Genomic DNA, 22,526 nt, shown 5'->3' with positions numbered 1-22,526 from the left:
TGCTGGCACCAGGGACAGAGCTCTCTAGAGCACAGGATGCAGCACCGGCTTCTCCTACAGAAGTGAGGCCTGTGTTCTCATGAAGCGAGGCAGGTGTTCGCTGAGCTAGGGAAGCCTCTTGGACCAGCACTGGTCATGGAGTCCCATCAGCCTGGGATCTGCATCCACCGATAGGCAGGGACAGTGGGAAGCAGGGTCCCTGGGGGAGCAGAGCCAGCCCTTCCCCAGCTCAGTGCTGTTGTAATTCGTGGTGCACTTGCACCTGCAAGTGCTGTGGGAGGCGGCCCAAGGTAGGGCTGGCGCCCCTACCTGTGGAAGGTGGCGTGGGTGGTGAAGCGAGCCCCACACACGGCACAGTTGGACAGCTGGTCCTCGGAGTGGATCAGCAGGTGCCGCCCAAGGGATCCTGGGGAGCTGAGGGCTCTGCCACACACAGGACACATGTAGCTCTTGGCACTGACCACAGCTGCTGTGTGCTGCAAAGCAACACTCACTGGGCAGAGGGACCTGACCGGGTTGGGGTCAGGGCCACCTTCAACTCAGCGGTGCTCATGACCCCTCGCTTACCTCAAATGTGCCCAGGAGGCCAGGCGGGCTCAGCCACAGCCCCCTGGTGGGCACAAAGGGAACCTGCCCTTGTCTGGTGGGGGGCCTCCAATTTTCTGTTTGCCCAGGACTCAGATAAATCTTAATCTGCCACTGCTCAAAATGTGCTCTTTCCAGAATGAGACTAGTTCTGCAACTCTTTCATATTTTAAACCAGTGATTCTCAACCTTTTTAGATGTATAGCACCCTCCATACTTCCTGTGAATTGAGTAGCACCAGTTCAAAAAGTAATTTATTATGGTGCTTATCTCCTTGCAGATGGGCCAGACAGTGAGAGCAAGGGAAGAGCCAGGCATCCTGGTTGAGAATCACTGTTTTAAACAGTTAAAGAGATATTCAGAGGGAGGGCAAGGATGACAAGATCTTACAATTATTGTTACTAAAGCAAACTCTGAATCAAACTTGATGCTTCTGAATTGTCAGCTAAAGCTGACTGTCTCATCAAAGAGAAGGCAGAGTAGATTTGCACCAAAGTTGGTATCATTAATATAAATATATCTAGCTAGCACAGGTCTTCATGGGCTAAGCTCATTTTATCAGATACTGTGAAAAGACTAATCAATCTACACGACATACAAAGTCTACACAAGACACTGATTTGTGCATGTCTTTGCCTTGCAAGAAAGCTGAGAGTTGTGTAGGCTTTGTATGTCATGTAGTTTGATTAATTCATTCACAATATCTGATGAAGTGAGTTTTAGACCACGAAAGACCATATATATGTACATACTTCAGTTAGTTTGGTGCAAATCTACCCTGCCTTCTACCTGATTTCAGACTAACATGGCTAACTGTTCATCGCATCAAAACCAACTTGAGTTGACTGATTTCTTGTAGGTGTCCCAACAAACAAGAGCCTTAGGAAGGATCTGAAGGAGCAGTGTGCATTGTCTTTCTAGATCTGTTCAGGGACAGTTTTGTCTTGTCATTCTCAAGTACCTCCAACAAGGGAGCTATCATAATGTCCTTTGATAGACTATACCCAGTCTAATAAATGTCACTGGAAGTTTCCCTAGTATTTAGCTTTGAAGTTTATCCCCAAATATTCCTGTTTATTAACATATTGGACAAGGCTAAATAATCCCTTTCTGTCCTTTTATTTCAGGGGTTTTTTTAGATATTTATGGACAACTCAGGGGAGGGCCATAGTAACTATTGTAGGCAATTCAGAACACATTATAGCAATTGAACTGATCTCTCAGTTACTCCTCTTTCTATTCTCTGAGCTAACCAGCTTGAGTATGGCTAGGAATATGACTATAGAAGCAGAGAGTTCAAGTGCAGGCTGCAAAACCTACCCAGAACACTGAATATGTATTCAGGTGGTTAGACCATGCTAAGCTCTGCTACTGTGCCTCCACAGTTACAAAAGTAGTGTGCAAAGTACCCAAACAAACTAGCTTAAAGCTACCCTGAGCACAGGCTCCAACTTCTATTTTTGCCAGGGTGGGCAGGCCTAAGATGATTCTGGAGCACAGCCAAGCAGAGCCTGTGTGGGAGTGGGGGCAGATGTGGACTCCCTGCTGTGGCCTTGGGGCTCCCTGCCCCGCTGCACTCCCCCTAGGAGCCCTGCACCAGCCACGCCATGATGGATAAGTGCTCCCTGCCCACCTGGCAGTAGTGGGGGGCACAACTCTGCATCACTGCCCCTACTGCTGCCGGGCGGGTAGGGGTTGCCTAGCCATGGTGGCATGGCTGGCGCAGAGCCCCTGGGGCGAGGACATCAAGGTGGGGAGGCCCCAGGCTGCAGCAAGCAGCCCACATCTGCCCCTGCCCTCTGCACAAATCTGGGGGGCACATGCCCCCCATGCCCCCTTCCCCAGAAGTGTGCATAGTGGCAGGGAGCTGCCCTCCCCTGGATGAGCTGCCCATGGCTCCTTACTGCTCCCCACCCAGGCCCTGTACACCATCCTGGCTGGGCAGCACCCCCAACTCCTAGCTCCACTCCCTCCCTTACTGTGCAGCATGAACAACTCCTGCCCCCAGCAGCTGGGGGGGCACAGCAGCAGTGGAAGCACGGCAGCCGGAGTGGCAGGAGCCCAGCGGCAGCAAGCGGGGAGCTCCCGCAGATGCCACCAGTACTGTTGGCGGTAGGGGCGGAGGGGTGGTGAGTGCTGACCAAGAGTCGGTGACCACCCACAGCCACTGCTGGCTGCGGCAGCCAGCAGGGATTGCAGACCAGCCACAGATACCACTGGTGGTGTCAGCAGCAGGGTAGCAAGTGGTGACTGCCTGCAGGTGCTGCCGACAGTGCCAGCGGTGCCTTTTTGTAAGGGGAGCACCACCACGCTCAGGTTTTGATTCGGCCTGGTTCGGTGGCTGAATCTCTGAATCCGAATTGAATCAGGGGACCAATTAAAAGGTCTGAATTGATTCAAAGCTCTCTGAATTGATTCGGAAAAGATTCAGAGAGCTTTGATGATTTGGGCAATCCCTGCCTGCTGCAGCAGGACGCTGCACCCAAATTCCAAGCTCTGCTCTGGAGCAGGGGAGGAGGGGATGGAGAAGGGGACCATGGGGAGACCCCTGCCTGCTCCCCCAGTCCCCCCCAAGCGGCCCCCCACCCACTGACCCAACCTCCCCCATGGCTGCCCTGCCCACCCCACCTCCTGGTTGTTTAGAAAAAAGCCCTGGTGCTCACTGGGTGCTACCAGGCAGGGGTGATCCCTGCTACCTGCCACTGCTCTGTGCTGCATGAGGGGCTCTGTCATGAGCCCTCCATCTTCCGCCCTGCTGTCCCAGTCCCCCTCCCCGTCCCCCCCCCCATGGCTGCCCTGGCAGCCCCAGCTCTGGCCCTTTAAGAAAAGAGTCCCAAAAAATCCCAGGACTCACAGGCTGCTGCAGCAGCCTCGGGGCTTCTGGGAGTTTGTGGAAGAGCCCCCGATGAAGCATGGGGCAGTGCGGGGCAGCAGGGATCATCCCCTGCCAGGCAGAAACTGGTGGGAGGGGGCTTTTTTTTGTTGTTGTTTTTTTTTTGTTTTGTTTTTTTTAAAGGGCCACAGCTGAGGCAGGCAGGGCAGCCATGGGGGAGGACTGGGGGAGTTGGTGGTCTCATGGCAGAGCCCCCCATGCAGCAGGGGGTAGTGGGAGTGGCTCCCCCCGCCTAGCAGCAGCTGGTAAGTTGGGGATTTTTTTTCCCAAGTGCCGGGAGCTGGGGCGGGAAGGCAGCCATCGCTGGGCTGGGAGAGCGGGCAGGGGATGGGCCTGTGTGGTTTGGCAGCAGCCGAATCTCTGAATTGGATTCGGACGAATCAATTCGGGACGGTGATTCGAATCACCGAATCGAATCGCTGTCCCCCGAATCGGCCAAATCTGAAGTGAATACTAGCCGCTTTCCACAGGCCTAATGGGTAGGCAGCACTTTTCTTTGATGAGTTTTATGGAGTGTAAAACTAACTGATTCAGAATCAGGATTTCTTGTAGTTCCTTCAGATCAGACCTCAAAAAGCAGGACTCTCAAATCATACAAATAAACATCTGTTTCAAACCCTGCACTTGACAATATAATTCAAAATGCTTTAAAACTCTAATGCTGTTGAATTAGACAATGCTTGATAGAATCAATTAATCTGATCATTGTGGGGTAAAATTAGGCTCAACTTAAAATGGCTGTTTCCTCATAACAACCTCTATTTAAATACATTCTCATTTCCATTGCATCAATAATATTAACCCCTGTTCTACCTCCCTCAAACAATCTATTTTTCTGCTAGGTGAATTCTATTTTCTTCTCTAATGGAGGCTCTAACATCTCCGTGCTTGTACACTAACATTCACACACTACTACCGTATAGGACTCCTTACTATGGCTAATGGTACAGCAACCTTGTAATGACAGATAGCCAATTCCACTGTGATTCTGGGTGTGCTCTTATTGGGACCAAATTTCACATGTGCTGTATAATGCTACCATACAACTTATTAGTGCATAAAACTGTTTCCTAAATGCTACCTATAAGTCACTCCTGGATGCACAATGTTAATTTTAGTTTAATGTAGTTTTGTCATGGAATTCCCTCTTTCATTAAAAAAGAAGTCACATATAAATGCTAAAGCTGAAACCCAAAGAAAACATGTGTTATAACTGTAATTATATGAATTTTCATAAAGTGAACTTAACCCAGGGGTGGGCAAAATATGGCCCATGGGCCAGATGCAGCCCACCAGGCCATTCTATCTGGCCCGCGGGGCCCCTAAAATTTTTAGAAAATTAATCTTTATCTGCCCCTGGCTGCCCGTCATCTGGCCCTCCACCCAAAATAATTGCCCACCCCTGACTTAACCCCTTTTTAATGTTAACTCTCTAGGCTGAGGTAAGCAATGAACTCCAGAAGCTAACATCAAATGAGGCTCAGCATTGCAACACCTAACATCTAGATGCCCTGTCACTTAACAGACAGCACAACCCCATTTTAGTCGCTGAGGGCCCCTATACAACTCTAGGGCTCTGTAGAGGAGATTCATAAAAGCTAACAAACTGAGCAGAAAATGCTGAAAGGTGCCTATGTCTGGGCTAGAGGAAGGTGTCTTAGTCTGCTGGGGGATTCATCCTCCTGAGCCCTCCTGCATGAAGTCCTCTTCTGGAGCTGAGTGACTAAACTATATTATTCCTTCATTGTTTTTACACCAAAATGAAAATCAAAGGATGAGGTGGAGGTGCTGGCAATGCTACCTTTCTACTCATCTTCCTACTTGCATCACATATGAGACATTAGTTCAGTTCCCAAATCTGCCTGTGGGACTTGAATCCACATCTGTCACGTCACGTGAGTGCCCTAGCAACACTGGGCATCCTGAGGTGGGACACAGTGCATCCCTTTTGCTGAAGCTGTTGCAGCTAATGTAAAACACCTAAATAGTCACTGGACCAGGGATTGAACCTTTTGTCTCTTCTCCCCAATGACTTTCCTAACCACAAAGCTAAGGAGTCACTCTGGCTGAACAAATATTGGATTTCACTCCACAACGTAATACAGAGTTAGGCCCAGCAGCAAGATAACTGGAGTCTCCAGATTGCACTGCAAGTTGGGTACCAAGCTGTTCCATTTTCAGACTTGGGAATGTATCCAACAACAAAAATGTAAGTGTCTACCAGACTTTATTGGCAGAAACTTGGGCACCTCTAGAATTGGGATGCCTCCAAATTTAGGCAGAGGCTTTGAGAGTCTACGCCTGGGACTTATAAATTCCCCTTGTAAACCTGGCCCTTGTTTCCCCCACCCCACTCCCTGGAGAAACAGTCAGATTATACTGGCCAGTTTTCATCTCCAGCTAGTCACACCTTCACAGCCCTCTGAACATATTCTCTGTACCCACCACCTTCTACCTCAACTATTTATTCTCTGCTACCCATTCTTTGGGGCAGGGTTTCTTTCTTAGTCTATATTTGTGTAGTGCCTGACAAAATGGGGACCCTATTTTTTTGTCTAGGTACTATTGTAATAAGACAACGGTATGTAAGGGAATAAATATGTTGGTGCTTTAAATGCTTACAACATTTCTTGAACACAATGTTCAGACAGGCGCAGTGAACTTGATAGCTGAACAGATGGAGAAACCCAAAAGATTTCAAAAAAGGATCAAATAGCCAAACCCTGCCCCTTTGGTGTGGGCTTGTCCATTTAAAAAGGTGCACTATCCCCCATTGTTTACTACTGGCCAACTGACTTCAGTAGGACCCGGACTCTTGCTCTTTTTAAGTTTTGTCAACTCCAGCAGGAAATAGTCTTCAGTGGGCATCATTTGATCATAACTGAAGATGTTTAGAAATCTACCTGACATAGGGACATCCCCCTACCGCTTCATGCTGGTGACTGAATTTTAACAATGACTTAGGAGCACTGGTCCTCAATCTTTGGAAACTGAAGGCACCCCTCAGAAAATGCCAGCTATCACTTGCTCTACTATTTTTTTCATCATCAACCCTTCCCCCCACCATTCTTCTGTTGCAAAAACTCAAAGACTACAATATGTCACAAATATTTCTGACACTCTGGATTCCTATTTGAAATCTCTGGGTTTATCTTGCATATCACGTGTAGGTGTTTGCACACCTAACAATACTAATACTGTGTTGTATCCTGTGGCACCCTTAAAAGGATCTTGCAGCACCCAGGGTGCCATGGTACCCTGTTTGAGAATCACTGGCTTACAACTTCCTCCATGTTACTACTGTAAGTCAATAGTTCTTGGTGTGTGTACACCACTGTGTGCGGGCACCAGATGTGATATACAATAAATGGCTTTGTCTGTCTGTCTGTCCATAACGCTCTTGGAGCGTTCTGGTTACTGAAACAACCAATCGGAGTGCTCCAAGAGCATTATGAATAGGAGGTGGCAGCCGCACGGTGGAGCACTGCACTGACGGAGGGGATGGAGCGGGGAGGGGCAAGGCCAGCAGTGTCGGCCTCACCCTTCCCCCCCGGCCCTGCTCCTTGGAGGCAGCAGAGCAGGGGGGCACAGCCAGCGCTACTGGCCTCACACCCCACCCCCTGGCCCTGCTCCTTGGAGGTGGTGACGGCGTGGGGTGCTGGTGAAGGAGATGTCAGGGCAAGGTCCCCCACCCCACCCCCCCAGTTCCTGGGAGGCAGTGGCAGCACGGGAGTGGGGTTAGGGTTAGGATTAGGGTTAGCCAGCTTTCCCCACCTCCATCTCCGTCCCCTCCCCCCACCGTAAAGTTCACTAGTACAGATACAAATACAATACTGCCAGCTTAAAAAAATCATGCAATCTGTAAATAATAAGGAATTAAGGGGCTTTTTAAAAAATCCCTTCTGGTTTAGAGCATTTTATGAGGCACGTAAGTAAAATTTCTGGCTTGTCTCCAGAATCATGAGTTAAAACTTTTTATTTAAAAAATGAAAGCAGAGACTCATTCTTACTCACTGGTTTCCAAGATCTGAGGGTTCATAAAAAAGACTCATTAGCTGGAAATAGTGCAAGGTGTGTGTGTGGGGGGGGTGGGACCCCCCACAGCTATCATGTTGAAAGTAAAAGACTCAAAAAAGTGATGATCTTAATATGATTAGAGCACATAAGACCACTGCCAACCAAACCAGAAATGTGACAGTCTTGCGACAAAGTATACTAGAACCAAATAATGAATAACGTTGTACTTTACCAAGTTGCCACTTTCTTGAACACATGGTCTCCATCATCCAGATGGGCAGTGCCGGTTCCAGCATAGCAATGGCCATGTTTGCAAAGCAGATTGAGCCTTAAAGAAGGAAAAACACAGAAATTATTTCACTTGATCACTGAGCAAAAGCCAGATAGAGGCGGCCAGTGTTTACAAAAATGTGCTCTTTGTCATAGACCAAATATTGATTGCTATGAAATGGCAGGGAGTGCAAAACCACTTACAACTGATTTCCTATTTATTTCAATCCTCTAAGAAACTGTACAATAAAGGTTAAGCTATTTTCATAATGGGAGAAAAACAAAGATGCCAGCAAACTCGATGACATTTAGAAAGTGCAGCAGTTCTGACTTCTATAAAGGATAAGCTTAATGATACTATTTTGGTCTTTACGGCTGTTCTCTGGGGGCAAATTGTAACCCTGTGGCACATGACTCTGACCCCACTCTCTAAGCATCTGAGGATGACTAAGAGGGGACACGGAGATCCAGTTCCTTAAAAATACATAGGTAAAGAAGTCCTCTGTTTCAGTACCACTGACATTTGCAAAGCTTCTGCTCAGCTGCCACCTATTCCTGCAGGCAACTAAGTACCCTCAATGCCCAAGTTTCTGCCTGTTGGCATTCACAGAGCAGCCTCACTTCTGAAACCACCTTACTGCTAACAGCCTGCTCTGGGCTCTAGTCAAGCCAGAGGCTCTGAAACAAGGTTACAGGGGAACGCTCCTCTCACCAGCAATCTCGGAGCATGCCCAAACCCTGGTAGCTGCTAGCCCCTGGTCTGGGAGACCTGGAGGCAGGCCACAGAGGGGTGAAGGGGCAGCAGAGCATTTGTGCAAAAAGCAGCCAGAAGTATAGGGTGAATTTGAGAGAGCACACTTCTGGTTGTAAGGCACACAACTCCAAGCAATGAGTAAGGGGGCAGCACCAGCCTCTGGCCCAGCAGTGCTATGGGGCAGTTTGACCACTCTGGCATCTAATCCCCTTCTCTCCCTGCCACTCTCCTGATTTCTTTCCAGTTTGCTTAGGCAGCTCCCTTGCTCAGCTAGCCATGTGCTGAAAATTGCTCACTTGCATGCCCTAACCCTCTCCATGTATTGTGTGGGCAGTCTGGCCCCTTTGCTGGGGGCTGAGAATTGCACCAGGCTGACTAGTTTAGTTGGCACAGTGCTGTGCAGAGAGATGCCTTTTGAAGACCTGGGGCTAAGTGTCCTTACTGCCATGCCAGTTCACTGGGAGGTGACAGGTTCCCGCAGTTAGTTGGCAGCCAGAAGACAACTGTAACCCTTTCAGTAGGAGGGACCTGTTGCTCTGCCAGAAGGAAGGAACCCTGCCCCGAGGGCAAAGATTGCCCCACTCCAGCAAACTAAGGAGGACCCATATTTAGCAGTCCTGCCAGAAAAGAGAGTCTATGTATTTTTTCTTAATATAAACCCTAGGGGCCTATCTTGGTCTAATCAGCCCCTTGTAGCAGCAAGCTTCACCAGCCCAGCAAGAGAAGGAGAGGGTCCCAGATCTATGGAGGATTTCTGAAGAAAGCAGGGAATTGGTTGTTATGAATTCCCCGCACCTCTGGATATTTCTAGCCTGGTGATGATGTTCCCCTCCAGCCCAAACAAATGTTTCTAGCCTGGGGCAGAATCATTATGTCTACATAAGGCACTAATGGCCACGTTGGGCATTTATACATGTGCTCTTGGAGTTGTGGGGTGAAGGGGGCACTGTAAATAGAGTGGCTCTGACAGCCACTTTAATTAAAGTGCCCAGAGTGTCTCATGTATCAGCATCCTCATGCTTAAAAATGGTGGTAAGGTCACTATAACTAAAGCTCATTTGATGAGCTTTAGTTGAAGCCCTGCTCTCCACTCCCACCACCATCATGTTAAGTGTGGGGACGCTGATGTACGAGACCCTGGAGTCTGCTGGAGCACAGTAATTACCGTGCTCCAGTAGACTCAATTAATCGAGCCTGCTCTGACAGCGCGTTGGAGCAGCCTTGCTGCTCATATATAGGCACCCAATACTCCTAAACCAGGAAAAAAAAAAAACCATGTATTCATCTAACTGTTTCAGAAGGACTGAACTTTCAGCCTTGGGGAGTTGGATATTTAGGCTCCAAACTCATTAGAAATCTATGGGAATCAGGCACTTAAAGACTTTAAGGATTTGGGCCTTAAATCCTCCAAGCTCATGGGGCATTCAACACATGGGGTTGTGGTGCAAGGTTTCCCATACTGTGCTATAATGTGTCTCAGTTATGGACATATCGCAAATTTTACAGTCTATCAATTAACTTCTCTTTCTCAGTTCTAGTAGCCAGAAAAATAAGGAGTCTTTCCTACTAAACCTTCCTCTGTGAATTTTATCTGCATCATTACCACATTTCTTGTGATGTGTTTTGGGTTTAAAACTAGGATTAGTACATTGTTGAAGAGATATGGTATTACTACTCATTCTCTGAGTCAATGAGCCTGTTCCAGTCTTCCAGAGAACTTGGAGAAGGCAGGGCAGAAGGGCATAATCCAGTATAAAATGAACTCCCAGAAAGTTTGGAAACCATCAGTGTAACCAACACCCTGAGCCACACAGGCCTCACTCCTTTTCTTTCTAGTACTTCTAGTGCTGTCTTGGACTAACGTTAAAGAACAGTAACATGTTTCTCTATAACTGTCCACCAGTGAGTTTATTACTTTTTAATATTCAAGTCCAACTTGTCTTAGAACAGAAATGTATTTCTTCTGGAATAAGTTTTCCATGTTGCAGTTCAGCACTGTATGAGCACCGTTGTCACTCTTCATTTGAAAATGCCAAGATGTATTAGGCTATGCCTCTGAGATCCCCTAAAACCAACTTGAAGACCCACTCCCTACCTATTCCTGGGGCAAGAAGCAACAGCTCATCAATGCTCTGCAAATAAAGATGAACGGTTAACCTTTCCAGTATAGTCTGTGTTACTGGAGCAGTTCCAATTAAATACCTCAGAGGTGCCCTGCCCCAAACCAGAAACCAGCTGAGCTTGAAAGAACTCATCGATGCAGGAAAACCATTTCATGCCAAATAAAGTCCAGCTCTAGGAAGAAGTGCTATTTTTACTTAATGATGGGCTCAGACAACAAAACTTTCATACCACTCATACCAAACTTTGTTAGAAAGACAGACGCACCTGGATTGCATTGATTTCCTGTGAGCACAGGACTCAGAATGTTACCAGAATTTGCCACAATGCAGCGACTGTAACAATCTTATAATTGTTCCTTGGCAATGCTGCCTCCCAGCCCTCGTCTCAGCCCAAGCATCTAGGATATAGTCCAAAGGGATAATAGAAGAATGAGAGTTTCTGCCTTTGCTAGACCTGGTATTTACTTGTATGCCACCTACCACACCATCCCCAGGAGGCAGATAACTAGGTTTTGTCATGTCTGTCTGGCGAAATCTTTTGTGAAAAGAAATCCATATTTCTAGTAAATAAATGCCTCATAATTATAGCAACAATCAGACTTGCAGAGGCTCTAAAATGATGTGAAGATTTCAGGCTGCTCCTTCCAGCTGAGTCACGGGGGCAGAATGATTGAAGCATTTAATTGTGGTTCAGGCTGTTAAGCTGATCCCTGCTTTAGGCTTATGTGAGAAGCTTCCCTGAATTGATCCAGCTGTAAGTGGGTACTTGGTTATGCAGGCTTGGTAGTCACAAGTGGCTGGAGATGATGCTGGCCACATCGTTCTCTTGGGGCGTGTGAAGATGAAACAGGGACCTTAAATTGAAGTGGTGGGTTTTAAAAAAGATCAGGCTTGCTGCTTTTCTTGGGTGGAGCCTGCCTTCCCGGGCTGCTGCCAGGCTGCCTGTAGGGCTTCCTGCAGAGCCGTAGAGCTGCACAGAGCCCAGTGCTTTGCTCCGCACCTGTAGAGGCAGCAAACTAAAATTCCCTGGATGAATTTTAGTTTGCTGTGCCCCAAGTCATTTAAAGCACATTACGCCACCAAATTTCCTACAGCAGCTGGAATTAATGTGCAATACATCACCAAGGTATGCACACACCGACACCATTAAAGCAGTGCAAAAGTATTTGGCCTGCTTTAACGTGTCATGCACACACCTCTCTGTGCCACTGGCTATAGAAATGGTGTGCAATAATCCTGCTAGCTTCATGGGCCTTGGGAGGACTTTGACTTTGAACCTCTAATTGGACTTTGGCTCCTCAAGGATGAGAAAATCAGAGAGGAGCTGGGTACGTTCCTGTTGGAGACTATTAATGCTTTCCTAAAAGGAAGGAAGGTACTAGCTTCCCTCAGGTGAAAAGTTATTTGACCATCTACTCCAGAAGCCAGTAGTCCTCAAAGACTCAATGTCTAGCTGGGAAGAGGTATCAAGTGGGGTTCCCCAGCAGTCTCTCCTGGCTCCAGTACAGATCTTCCTTAATGATTTGGACACTGGGACTGAATGGACACTTAGCAAATTCGTGGACGACATCAAATTGGACTGAGTTGCAGACACTCTGGAGGGCAGTGGTAGGATCCAGAATGACCTGGATAGACTGGAAAAATGGGTCATAAACAATGACATGAGGTTTAACAAGGACACATGCAAAGTCCTGCACTTGGGACCGAATAATTGCATTCACAAATACAGACTAGGGAATCAGTGGCTAAGCTGCAGTACCAGAGAGAAGTACCTTGGGGGTGGGAGGAGAGGGGGTCAGTAGTTTTTAAGCAGCATGTGAGCTAGCAGTGTGATCTTGGCAGAAAAAAAATGCCATCAGCACACTAGGTTGTAATAACAGGTGTGTCAGTTGCAAATCTAAAGGAGTGGTTCTTCCACTCGATCCAGGCCTCTCACCTGGAGTACTGTCTGGTTTTGGATCCCATACTTCAAGAAGGATGTAGACAGATTGGAAAGAGTTCAGTGCAGACCAGCAAAAATGGTTAGGGGCCTTTGAGGCAAGACTTATGAGAAGAGGCTGAAAGAACTAGGGTTATTTAGTCTGGAGAAGAGAAGACTGAGGGGGAATTTGCAAACAATTTTCAAATACCTGAAGGGTGATTATGAAAAAGATAGGAGAGGTTTTTCTCCATAACTATACGGGACAGGACTAGGAGCAATGGCCTCAAGCCGCAGCAGCAGAAATTTAGGTTGGAGATGAGGAGGGACTTTCTGACTATGAAGGTGGTCAAGCACTGGAACAGACTACAGAAGAAATTGTGGAATCTCCATCCTTGGAAATTTTCAAGAGCAGGTTGGACAGACGCTTGGCTGGAATTGTTTCTTTGGGATGATCCAGCCTTGAGCAGGGGGCTAAACAGAAAGATCTCACAGGCCACGTCCAGATGTGTGTAGAAGTTTGGTTCCCTGGGGACAACTAGCAGTGGTGCACCTTGAGTTGCTGCTAGTTGTCCCCAGGGAATGCCTGTGCCATGCGTGCTCTGGCACATGGCCAGTTACCCCAGATGGGGTATGGGAGGCTGAGGCTAGCACTGGGCTAGCCTGGAGGCCTCCTGAGGCTCCAGCAGCGGTGATCCTGCTGCACGGAGCCTGGCCAGCAGCAGAGTACGGCTCCAGCCAGCCAGGCTCCGGCTTTGGGCAGCACATACTGCTGCCACATGCACAATGCTGATTTTTTTTCTCCATGGGTTGTTTTTTTTTTTGACCACTGGATATGGAGGGGTCAGAAAACCGCTCCATGCTTCTCCTTTGCAGCATGGAGAACAATGGAACATGCCACACAGCCGTGCTCATCTGAATGCGGCCATGAGGTCCTTTCCAATCCTACTTTCCTATGATCCTATGAACATGCAGCACTTGGGTTTCTTTCATCCTTATCAATCCAGTTTTAGCTCTGGATATGATATAAGAATTTCCCGGCACTTGTTGACTGACCTGTTTCTAGCGATGACCAGATAAATACAGATATCCTGGATGTTTCTTTTAGATCTTGGAATAACCATTGAGATTATTGACCAAGAAACTTTCAGTCACTTGAAGGAAGACCAAGTGGCAGCAGCTGGCTGGCACAAAAATCTGAGCATGAAACTTGCTCACACATCCCCTTTCTCTTGCAGGAGTTTCTCGTATGAGATTGCATAGGACTATAGCAGTGCCTGATATAGGTTTAAGCTACTTAAACTACAGTTCAGGGGCTCATAATATGAGGGGCCTCTAAATAAGAAACAAAAAACTGACTCAATATCAAGTTTTATAATAATCAGTTGGCAAATAAAGGAGATGTGGGTAAATGACTCTCTTAATATGGACATTTTCATTCTAATACGACAAAAATACACATACATTGGATTATTTTTATCATATGGGGCCTCTTAAACTGGACATAGTTTAGGGCCTTAGCATGTCATACTCCAGCACGGGACTGCAGTCTGTTACCATCGCGTATTCTATGTATCGTGTGCAAGGCACTGAAGGAAGTACTCGGGTAGTTTTGGCCTGCAGTGTTACCAGTTTCATGTTTTTCCTTCATCAGATCCTAATGGATTTGTCCCTGCCTGATCCCTGAATAAAACAGGGACTTAAATGAGACTAAACTGGTTGAGGCTTAATCCGAAAAACACAGAGATGTTGGTTAAAAGAAAGATAGCAAAGATGCTATCTAGCCAACCTACATGCCAGCCCACACCAATGAGCTTTACACTGCAGGGTATTTCTGAGTCCCGCATTGCTTCTAAAGTCTCAGGATGATTTGGCGACAAGATTTTTTTTTTCCATTTTCATTTGGTATAACAGTTGTGGCTTTCTTTCTGAGATGAAAGGCAGATATCTTTACTGAGCTTCTCACTTCCTGCAATGTACTCTTGCAACGTATTCAGAAAACAGACTTGAAAGTCATTCAACAGCCAGCACTGAAGTAGAACGCTACACATCAACTTGGTTAGCAGGACTGACCACGAGGACCATAGCGATCTAGTGCTCCAGTGACGGCACTGGCCTACGTGCTGTGATATTCATTACAATGAACCCATCAGCGACAAGGAATAAAAGTGCAACATGTAGTGTGCACAAGAACATAGAGAGGATGAGGGGAAATCTTTCCACATTAGAACTGAAGCTTAAGCTTGTATTTTTATTCTTGATATATATGTAACAACCTTAGTCTAAGCTGGATGCAAGCCAGGTTGCAAGAAGTGCCTCTTGGAGATCTCAAGAGGGAATTTCATAGATTCTCTTTATACTGATGACCCAAACTAGGTGGAAAAATGCACATGCCTTTGAAAACACAGTGAGCAATTGAGTCAAGAATTTGATTCCTGCATACCTGATGTGCAATTTGAGCCATAGCTATGAAACTAGTATCTCCAAATGCAATAAGGACGACTTCTAAAAAAAAATGCTGGTTCATTTATAACACTCCTAAATCTGTAGTTAACAAGTCTTTCCAGGGGAGTGAAATATTTATCAAGAAAGTTAACTCTGCATTGCAAACATTTCAGATTCTGTAATGTGAGCCTGATTTTTGTTGCTGTTACTTTGTCCTATGGCTTCCATCACCATAATGTCTAGGCACCTCACATTTTTAGTGAATTTGTCATCATATGAGAAATGGAAATGCTATACTTTCCATTTCACAGAGGATTATGGAAGCATAAAAAGGCTAAGTGACTTGCCCAACATCATGCTGGAAATTGGTGGTGGAGCACAGACCTGAGTCTAAATCTCCTACGTCATCACCTAGTGTCCTAACCATTAAGCCATCTTTCCCCATTAGGCTCATCATAACAGTGAGGTCTGCAGCCCACTAGAGAACATCTTGCTAGAGAGAGAGAATGGGAAAATTCAAACTCACTTAAGTGTAAGAAGCCATGATATGTTCAAAAGGAAATGGAAGCAATGCCACTCAAAGAGTGTGTTTGATGTGGTAGGAAAGCCTGCAGATAGGCTGATGTTCATTGGTAGGAAAGGCAAGAGGCTAAACTTCTTGCTGTTCTACATCTGCTGTACTGGAGTTTTAAGAGAGGGGAGAATGGATGCAAAAGCTGAATTGCGTAATAATGTGACACAAAATGGAGACCAAAAGATTCAATCTCTGCTCCTGTGTGAAGAGATAAGAAATAGCAGCTCCTCAGCCCCAACTTTTCAGTGACAGACATTTTAGACTCGAGGCATCCCTCAGAAAATGCCAGCTCTTGGCTTGCTTTATTAGCTTCTGTAGTTGAAAACTGAATGCAAGTCTTCTGTTGCACAGGACTCAGAAAGATACAGCAGGTCAAAATGTTTTTGACGCTGTGGTTTCCTATTTGAAAGCTCTGGGTTTATCTTGTGACTTGTGTAGGTGTTTGCACATGTAACAGTGCTAATATTTCGCAGTACCCTGTGGCACCATTAAAAGGATCTCGTGGCACGCTGGTTGAGAAGGACCACGCTACTCTCAGGTCTAATCATACACCTTTGCAAAATCCAATTTAAACCCATTTCTCTGGCTCAAATATTCTGAGAATTCCTCCCTCGCAGTTACTCAGCTACACTTTTGATCTTGCTTTAACTAACGGTCCCACGGTCCATGTACCAATGTGGAGCAGCCAGCTGCATGCCTCACTAGTGCAAAACCTGTCAATCCCTTCCCATTGGGATCAATAAATGTTAACAAACCAGCACTTCCAAACTTGCTATTCAGTTACAACAGGGGTGGGCAAAATACAGCCCACAGCCCTGCCCAGCCCAGGCACAAAGGGCACCCCAGTCCGTGGCACATGCAGCCACACTCCATTTTCTGGCAGAGGTGGTTCCCTCTGGCGGCCGCTGCCAGATCCAGCGCCACTGTCCATGCATCCGAGCCCATCTACCCTGGAACCACCTCCAGAGACGGGACCTGTGCAGGCCAGCAGAGAGTGGCGCCCAGGAGTGAGATGGGTAGGCAGAGCCGGGGAGACCTCAGGATGTTGGCACAGTGACAGTGCAGGGCTGATCTGCTTCTTGCACCCCCCTGCCAGCAGAACTTATGCCCGTTGCAGGAGCCTGCAGGCAGCGGATCGCAGCTCAGCCCTGGCCCAAGCCCCATGCTGTCACTGCCCTGTGATCCCAGCCCCAGCCATGGATGCAGCTCCTCACCCAGCCACATGCCTGCCCATGCAGCACCTATCTGGTCTCCATGGAGACTGGTCCCTGACCCCTGGACACAGCTCCCAGGCTCCAGACGCAGCACACAGCTGGTCAGGGAGCTGTGTCCAGGACCAGGATCTTGGGGCAGTGACAGCACCGGGCCGAGGCAGAGCTGCAATCTGCTCCCCGCCTGTCCCTGTTCCCTGTTGCAGGGGTGTGTGGGGAGCGGATCGTGGCTTTTCCCTGGCCCTGTGCTGTCTCTGCTCCACAATCCCAGATCTAGATGCAGATTGCCACTCAACTGCATCCCACTCATCCTCCACAGAGACTGGCTGGGAGCCTCATGGGGAGCTGTGCCCGTGCCCGGGGTCAGGATTGCGGAGAGGTGACAGCATGGGGCTGGGGCAGAGCCATAATCCGCTCCCTGCACACCCCTGCCTGCAAAACCTGCACCTATCGCGGGGGCGTGTGGGCTGCTGATCAAAGCTCGGCCCTAGCTAGTGCAGTCACCACCCCATGACCTTGCCCTGTGATCCCAGCCTCTCCTGCTTGTCCCATTCCTGAACGTCACTCCCTGCATGCCTGCAGTCTGCTCCCTGCATCCCACACAGGAAATTTTGGTGAGTTGTTGCATGGAGAGGAAGGGACAGGGAGGGGGTGCTGACCTTGCCCACAACAGCTCAACAATACTCCCTATCTGGGTCACAGGCCCAAATAATTGCCCATCCCTGAGTTACACTGTGCTTCTCTTGATGTTGGACATGTTAAGCTGGCAAGAAGTGTGTATTTCCATGAGCCTAATTACTCTAGGTGGTGTTTGGTTTTTTTCCTGTGATTTTTTTTTTTTTTCCAGATAAGTAATGCACACTTCATGCTGTCCTTTGTTGGTGGACATAAACCAAAAAATCTTAACTCTTTGGGAAGTCTCCCGTCAGATCTGAATCCTATTTTCTCATCTCAAGTCCATCTCTGCTTAAGTGAATGATTTGTTCATTTGAAATCTGTTTTTAAAGGAACGCTGTAAATTATTGCGATCCATGGTAAGAGAGTTATCCGCTGGCCTGAGAACAGTTGGAATGAGGCAGGCTGGAATTCCAGGCACATCAGAAAGGAGCAGTCAGAATAAAATGGTAAAATATATAGTACCTGCTGCAATAATGATATATGGATCCTTCAAGAGGGTCAGTAGCGGTGTTCCTTTCTGACTCTGTTGAAACAGATTAAAAAGATAAGGATTAGGAAAAGCAAATTACCACCTATTTCATAAAGTGTCTTATGATAGTACTTACTTCTGGTTGTGCTCTGGATGGCTGTAGAACAAATAACTGAATAGCTGTAAAACAAAAATCAATATTGTAGCTTTGGGTCAAGCTAGCTGGTGTACTATTACAATATAAAATGGGATCAGCATTAGGATTTACTAACCTCCATCTAACACAGCTAATGCTGCCAACACAAGAAAAGGTGCACTCCTTCCCACAAACTCATACATCACACTCCCAAAAGGTGGACCCACTATAGGAGAAAAAGCAAAACATTCATAATGTCACTTTCTAGGTTTCAAACAACTTTTGGGGGGCCTGACCCAGGTACCATGGACAGCCCAAGGCAAAACTCCTATCAGTCTTATTGGTCACAAGTTCAAAGAATGAAAGTTTTACTGCAATTTGAGTAAGTATTTTGGGGAGGGGGGCTCCAGGAGTGGGAGGGAGCGTATTGTTATTACCTGGCCTCCCAACCCTTACTCAAATAGAGACACAATAAGCATGGGCCAAATCCTGCCTTTTTAACTCACACAATCAGGGCCTTCAGTGTCATTCACATTGCTTGCCAAAGTTAGGAAAGAAGGATATCTGCCCTATACAAGCAAGTTGGCAATCTGACAAAGGATGGATGTAGTGCTCATGAGGATGGATATAGCATGGATATTACTAAGTTAAAGCTTCCTCACAGCCACTGACTTAAATTGGAAAGGGTTGGGGCCAAACCTTTAGGAGGCCTATTTTCATTTCTCAGATTTAAAAATGTTGTGGGTGAGAACATAGCCTCTAGTGCTTGTAAAATCCTTTGAAGTTAGAAGTACTGCCTTGTACCACCAAACACCAGTTATGAAACTGCAAAAGAACAATTATATTGCTGAATGTTAATCGACAGACTTCACCACACAGTTAGGAAGAGGGAAATATTGGTGCCAGAGGTTTGAAATTACTCTGAAAATCAGAAGGTTTGCCTGCTGTTAGCTTAATGTATAAGTGTAAAAAATATATTTTAACTTTGTTAAGACTATTTTAGTGTGCCCTGTTATTCTATTCTGGAGACAGGATGACAAAACTTAGTTGGACAGAAGGGAGCTATAATATGAAATCTTCTGCAGCTTACAAACCCCACAAAAGTGCATTTTGAGTCCATGAATATTACATTTTGCTTACCTAAAACTCCCATAGCAAGGCCTCCCAGTGCAATCCCCATTGCATTGCCTCTCTCTTCATCATCTGTATAAACACTGGCCAGCATGCCCATGCCTTAAATTAAACAAATGTCCAAAAAAATAGACAGTTATAATACAAGCCATTTTTACCCAAATCCAAGACGACTTTGAATCTAAGATGACCCTGTGCCCAAAATTAGATTCTAGACATGGAGAATTATAAATTTGTTATAATTGTCCATGACCAGAATTTAATTATTGGAGGGTCATCTTAAGTTTATGGCAGGCAAGTTGTAGCAGGGGGGCAAGCGGTGGGGAAATAAGAGTTGGGGACAGGCAGATGGGAAAGCTGAGGCAGGGGTGGGAGCAGGCAGGGGGAAAGAAAGTGTGGGAAGGAAGGCAAAGGGAAAGTAGGCAGCCTGTCTCCCACTGCTTGCCTCCCTGGTGCCTGTCTCCCCAACACTTCCCCACCCCTTGCCTCCCTGCCTTTCTCCCCCTTCCTTTGCTTTCCTCCACTGATCTGGGCACAGAAGGAGCCCCAGAGCTGCTCCTGCCCCGCCCTGCAAGGAGCAGCTATGCAGTGCAGGATTGGCTCTGGAACTCCCCTGTGCCTGCTGTAGTGAGTCAGACCACCCCAGCTAGAAGCTGTGAGGAGCTGTTTCCCAAGGAGCCCAGCTGACTGGAGACCACAGCAGCAGTGTACAGATTCCTCCTTCCCTGCCTGGCTCCCTGCGAGCAACAGGAGGGGTCAAGGCAGGGGGAACGGACAGGGACTGGAGTCGGGAGCAGACACTGGAAACAGGAATTCTCATGCTATTGATTTTGTCCCTGGCCTAGCTGGGCTCTCTGCATGGGTGCTTCTCCCAGCTCCCAGGTGTGATGCTTGATGCTAAGACAAGGCTTTGCTTTCCCCATGACGAAGGGGGGGGCACACCTCATCTTGGAATTGAGTAAATACAATAATGTATTTTCATCATACTTCAGCCCTACCGAATATTAGAGAAACATGACATATGGCTGTGGGTATCCCTTCCTGAGCCATCCTCTCCAGCTTCCTAGTCCCATCTCTTCTCCACCTCTGGCTCTTCATCCCAATCAATCTTCTTCCCCACCCAGCTATCCTCTCCACTATTAGGGTTCCTCATTCTTATCTCAGTCCCCTTGCTCAGACCTCCTGGTTTTCCACTTATCTCTCCCATATACTCTCTCTGATGCACAAACAATCCCTTTGCTCTGAATTCACGTGCATGGACCTGGGCTCTGAAAATCCCCATTCACTCAGATCTACAGTCCCAGGGGAAGTTCTATTGAACATACATGAAATGAGATTTTTTTTTTCTTCTTCTCAAAGGCTTACAAGTTGGCAAAATGTGGCATGTGAAAAGATTTCCATGGAGTTGGCAAAAGGTGCATCCCTGGCACAAAGGCTACTCTCTTCCCTGTTTCATACCCTTCCCTAACGTATGAGGGCTCCGAGCCTTTTTATGGAAAAGGTTCACAGATTTTTTTTTACACGGGAAAAACAGTGGGCTTTGTTTGTTTTTATCCCTTTCTTATTTACAGCCATGACTGAACAGTGCAGGCTCTAATTTCATTTTGCTACTGTCCCCTTCTGCACCCTTCTCCCTCCACCCCCCAAAAAAAAGGATAAAGAGAGAAGGCCTGAGACAAACACCCAGAATGAAGACTTTCTGGCCAAAATATAGGCGAAGTTACAAGCAACTGAAAGCAGTAATGGTAAATACCGGGCAGCTTCAGTAATAGTCAGGGCTGTCAGCCCCACCTACAATATAAGCGCAGACATCAGTTCTTGATGACCTTTTAAAACTGATAAAAATTAATATAAAAGACTAACAACACTTGTGCACAAGTCCCAGGGAGAGAGTAGCTCTTACTATTTTCTGCATAAGCACAAGGCAAATAGTGAGGAATGGTGAAGTGAAATTTGCTTTTCAGATACTTAAATGAAAGAAGCCAGCTGAAAGTAAAATGAATTTAATTGAATTATTCTACATAAATTATTCAAGCTGCGGACAAAATAGGAAAATCAAGGCAATTACTGTTGTTAAAAGGGGCAGGATACAATGCAGGCCATTGAGTCCATCATACAGATTTTCATACTTACCAGCCACAGAAGAACAAGAGGATCCCACTCCTTGGAGAGATCTTGCTATGAACAGTAATGTGTAGCTTCCTGAGAAGGCAAACACTGCACAAAAGGCAGAGGTGGATTTTTTTTTAATCAAGTTAAATCTAACTGGGTTAAAATGTTAGCTATTTTAACTATTGCAAAAACTCCATTCAATTTAGCCAGGCATTTACTGCAACTCTTGTGTCACTTTCAATGCTAACAGCATTATTTTCTTTTATTGCATTTAGATTTGTCAGTGCTGAATTGTTTCTCTGTGTCTAAGCCTCCTGGTAACACAGGGTACCAAAAAAGCCATCCTTACTCATTCCTAAGAGTTAGATTATATCCTGGTCTCATGCAGCTTCACAGTGAAGGTTTAACAAGGTTCCTGCCTTTTCCCTGTCCTTCTGAACTGCTGCATTAGTGCTGCCTAGTTCACAGCTCCCGGCACTTGGGGATAAGCAGGGGCTGCACATCACATGCACCCTTCCCTCCCACAGGCAATGGCTCCAGTCAGCTTCCCATGCAAAACAGGCCAGTGGAGTCAAATCCACAAGGGACTGGAAAAGGAGAGGGAGGAGGGTTTCTCAGAAGAAAAAGGTGAGCATCCTTCAATCTCCCTGATGTCCCACCACCCAAAACGACCCTTGCACCTATCGTCAACCCATAACAGGCACCCTGAATATAAGATCCTCATCCTGCTGGGGTATCTGAACATTATTTGAACTCAACCACACCAAAAATGAACACTTACTAATGGTTGACACAAACATGATGCAAAAGCCAGCAAACATTGGGATCTGGTAACCTATTCTGGAAAACAAAATGAACACACAGATTTTTAGGAGCAGAACTTACTTTTTCCTGTACAGGATAAATCAGTTTTAGTCAGAAACATTCCTTCCTCAAGGCAAGGGGCGGTTGCCTTTTTAAAAACAAATTAAGAAATCAGCAGAAAACTTGGTTGCTTTCAGGGTTTTGGACCTGAATAAATTGTTGCCTAAGATCCAAATCTTCCCACTCAGTAGAACAGATTCTGTGTCAGAAATCCCAAGGGAGTTCTTCATTTCAGAGTTCGGTTGATCGAATTCTGCCATAGTTGCACCCGCTACAGTGTACTTGGGCTTTAGTGGGGTTGGATGGGATGGAGCTATCACAACTTGTCTGAGGATATTGAACTATG

The 22,526-nt window shown here is 46.6% G+C and overlaps 1 protein-coding gene across 1 annotated transcript in view; it reads right to left on the bottom strand.

Annotated features, from left to right (window-relative positions):
• SLC18A2 (solute carrier family 18 member A2) overlaps positions 1 to 22,526 on the bottom strand; it is an 86,004-nt gene that overhangs the window by 42,024 nt on the left and 21,454 nt on the right. The window contains exons 3-9 of the mRNA XM_019502898.1: positions 22,098 to 22,156; positions 21,338 to 21,421; positions 19,214 to 19,306; positions 18,210 to 18,299; positions 18,074 to 18,117; positions 17,931 to 17,991; positions 7,728 to 7,823 (exon numbers count right to left, since the gene is read on the bottom strand). Coding sequence (XP_019358443.1) covers positions 7,728 to 7,823; positions 17,931 to 17,991; positions 18,074 to 18,117; positions 18,210 to 18,299; positions 19,214 to 19,306; positions 21,338 to 21,421; positions 22,098 to 22,156 — 527 coding nt within the window. The remainder of the gene's footprint in view (positions 1 to 7,727; positions 7,824 to 17,930; positions 17,992 to 18,073; positions 18,118 to 18,209; positions 18,300 to 19,213; positions 19,307 to 21,337; positions 21,422 to 22,097; positions 22,157 to 22,526) is intronic.

Source organism: Gavialis gangeticus, unplaced genomic scaffold, assembly GCF_001723915.1.
Source record: "Gavialis gangeticus isolate Ggan-Ray unplaced genomic scaffold, GavGan_comp1, whole genome shotgun sequence".
Classification (NCBI taxonomy): domain Eukaryota; kingdom Metazoa; phylum Chordata; order Crocodylia; family Gavialidae; genus Gavialis; species Gavialis gangeticus.
This window is presented reverse-complemented; position numbering and strand designations above follow the sequence as displayed.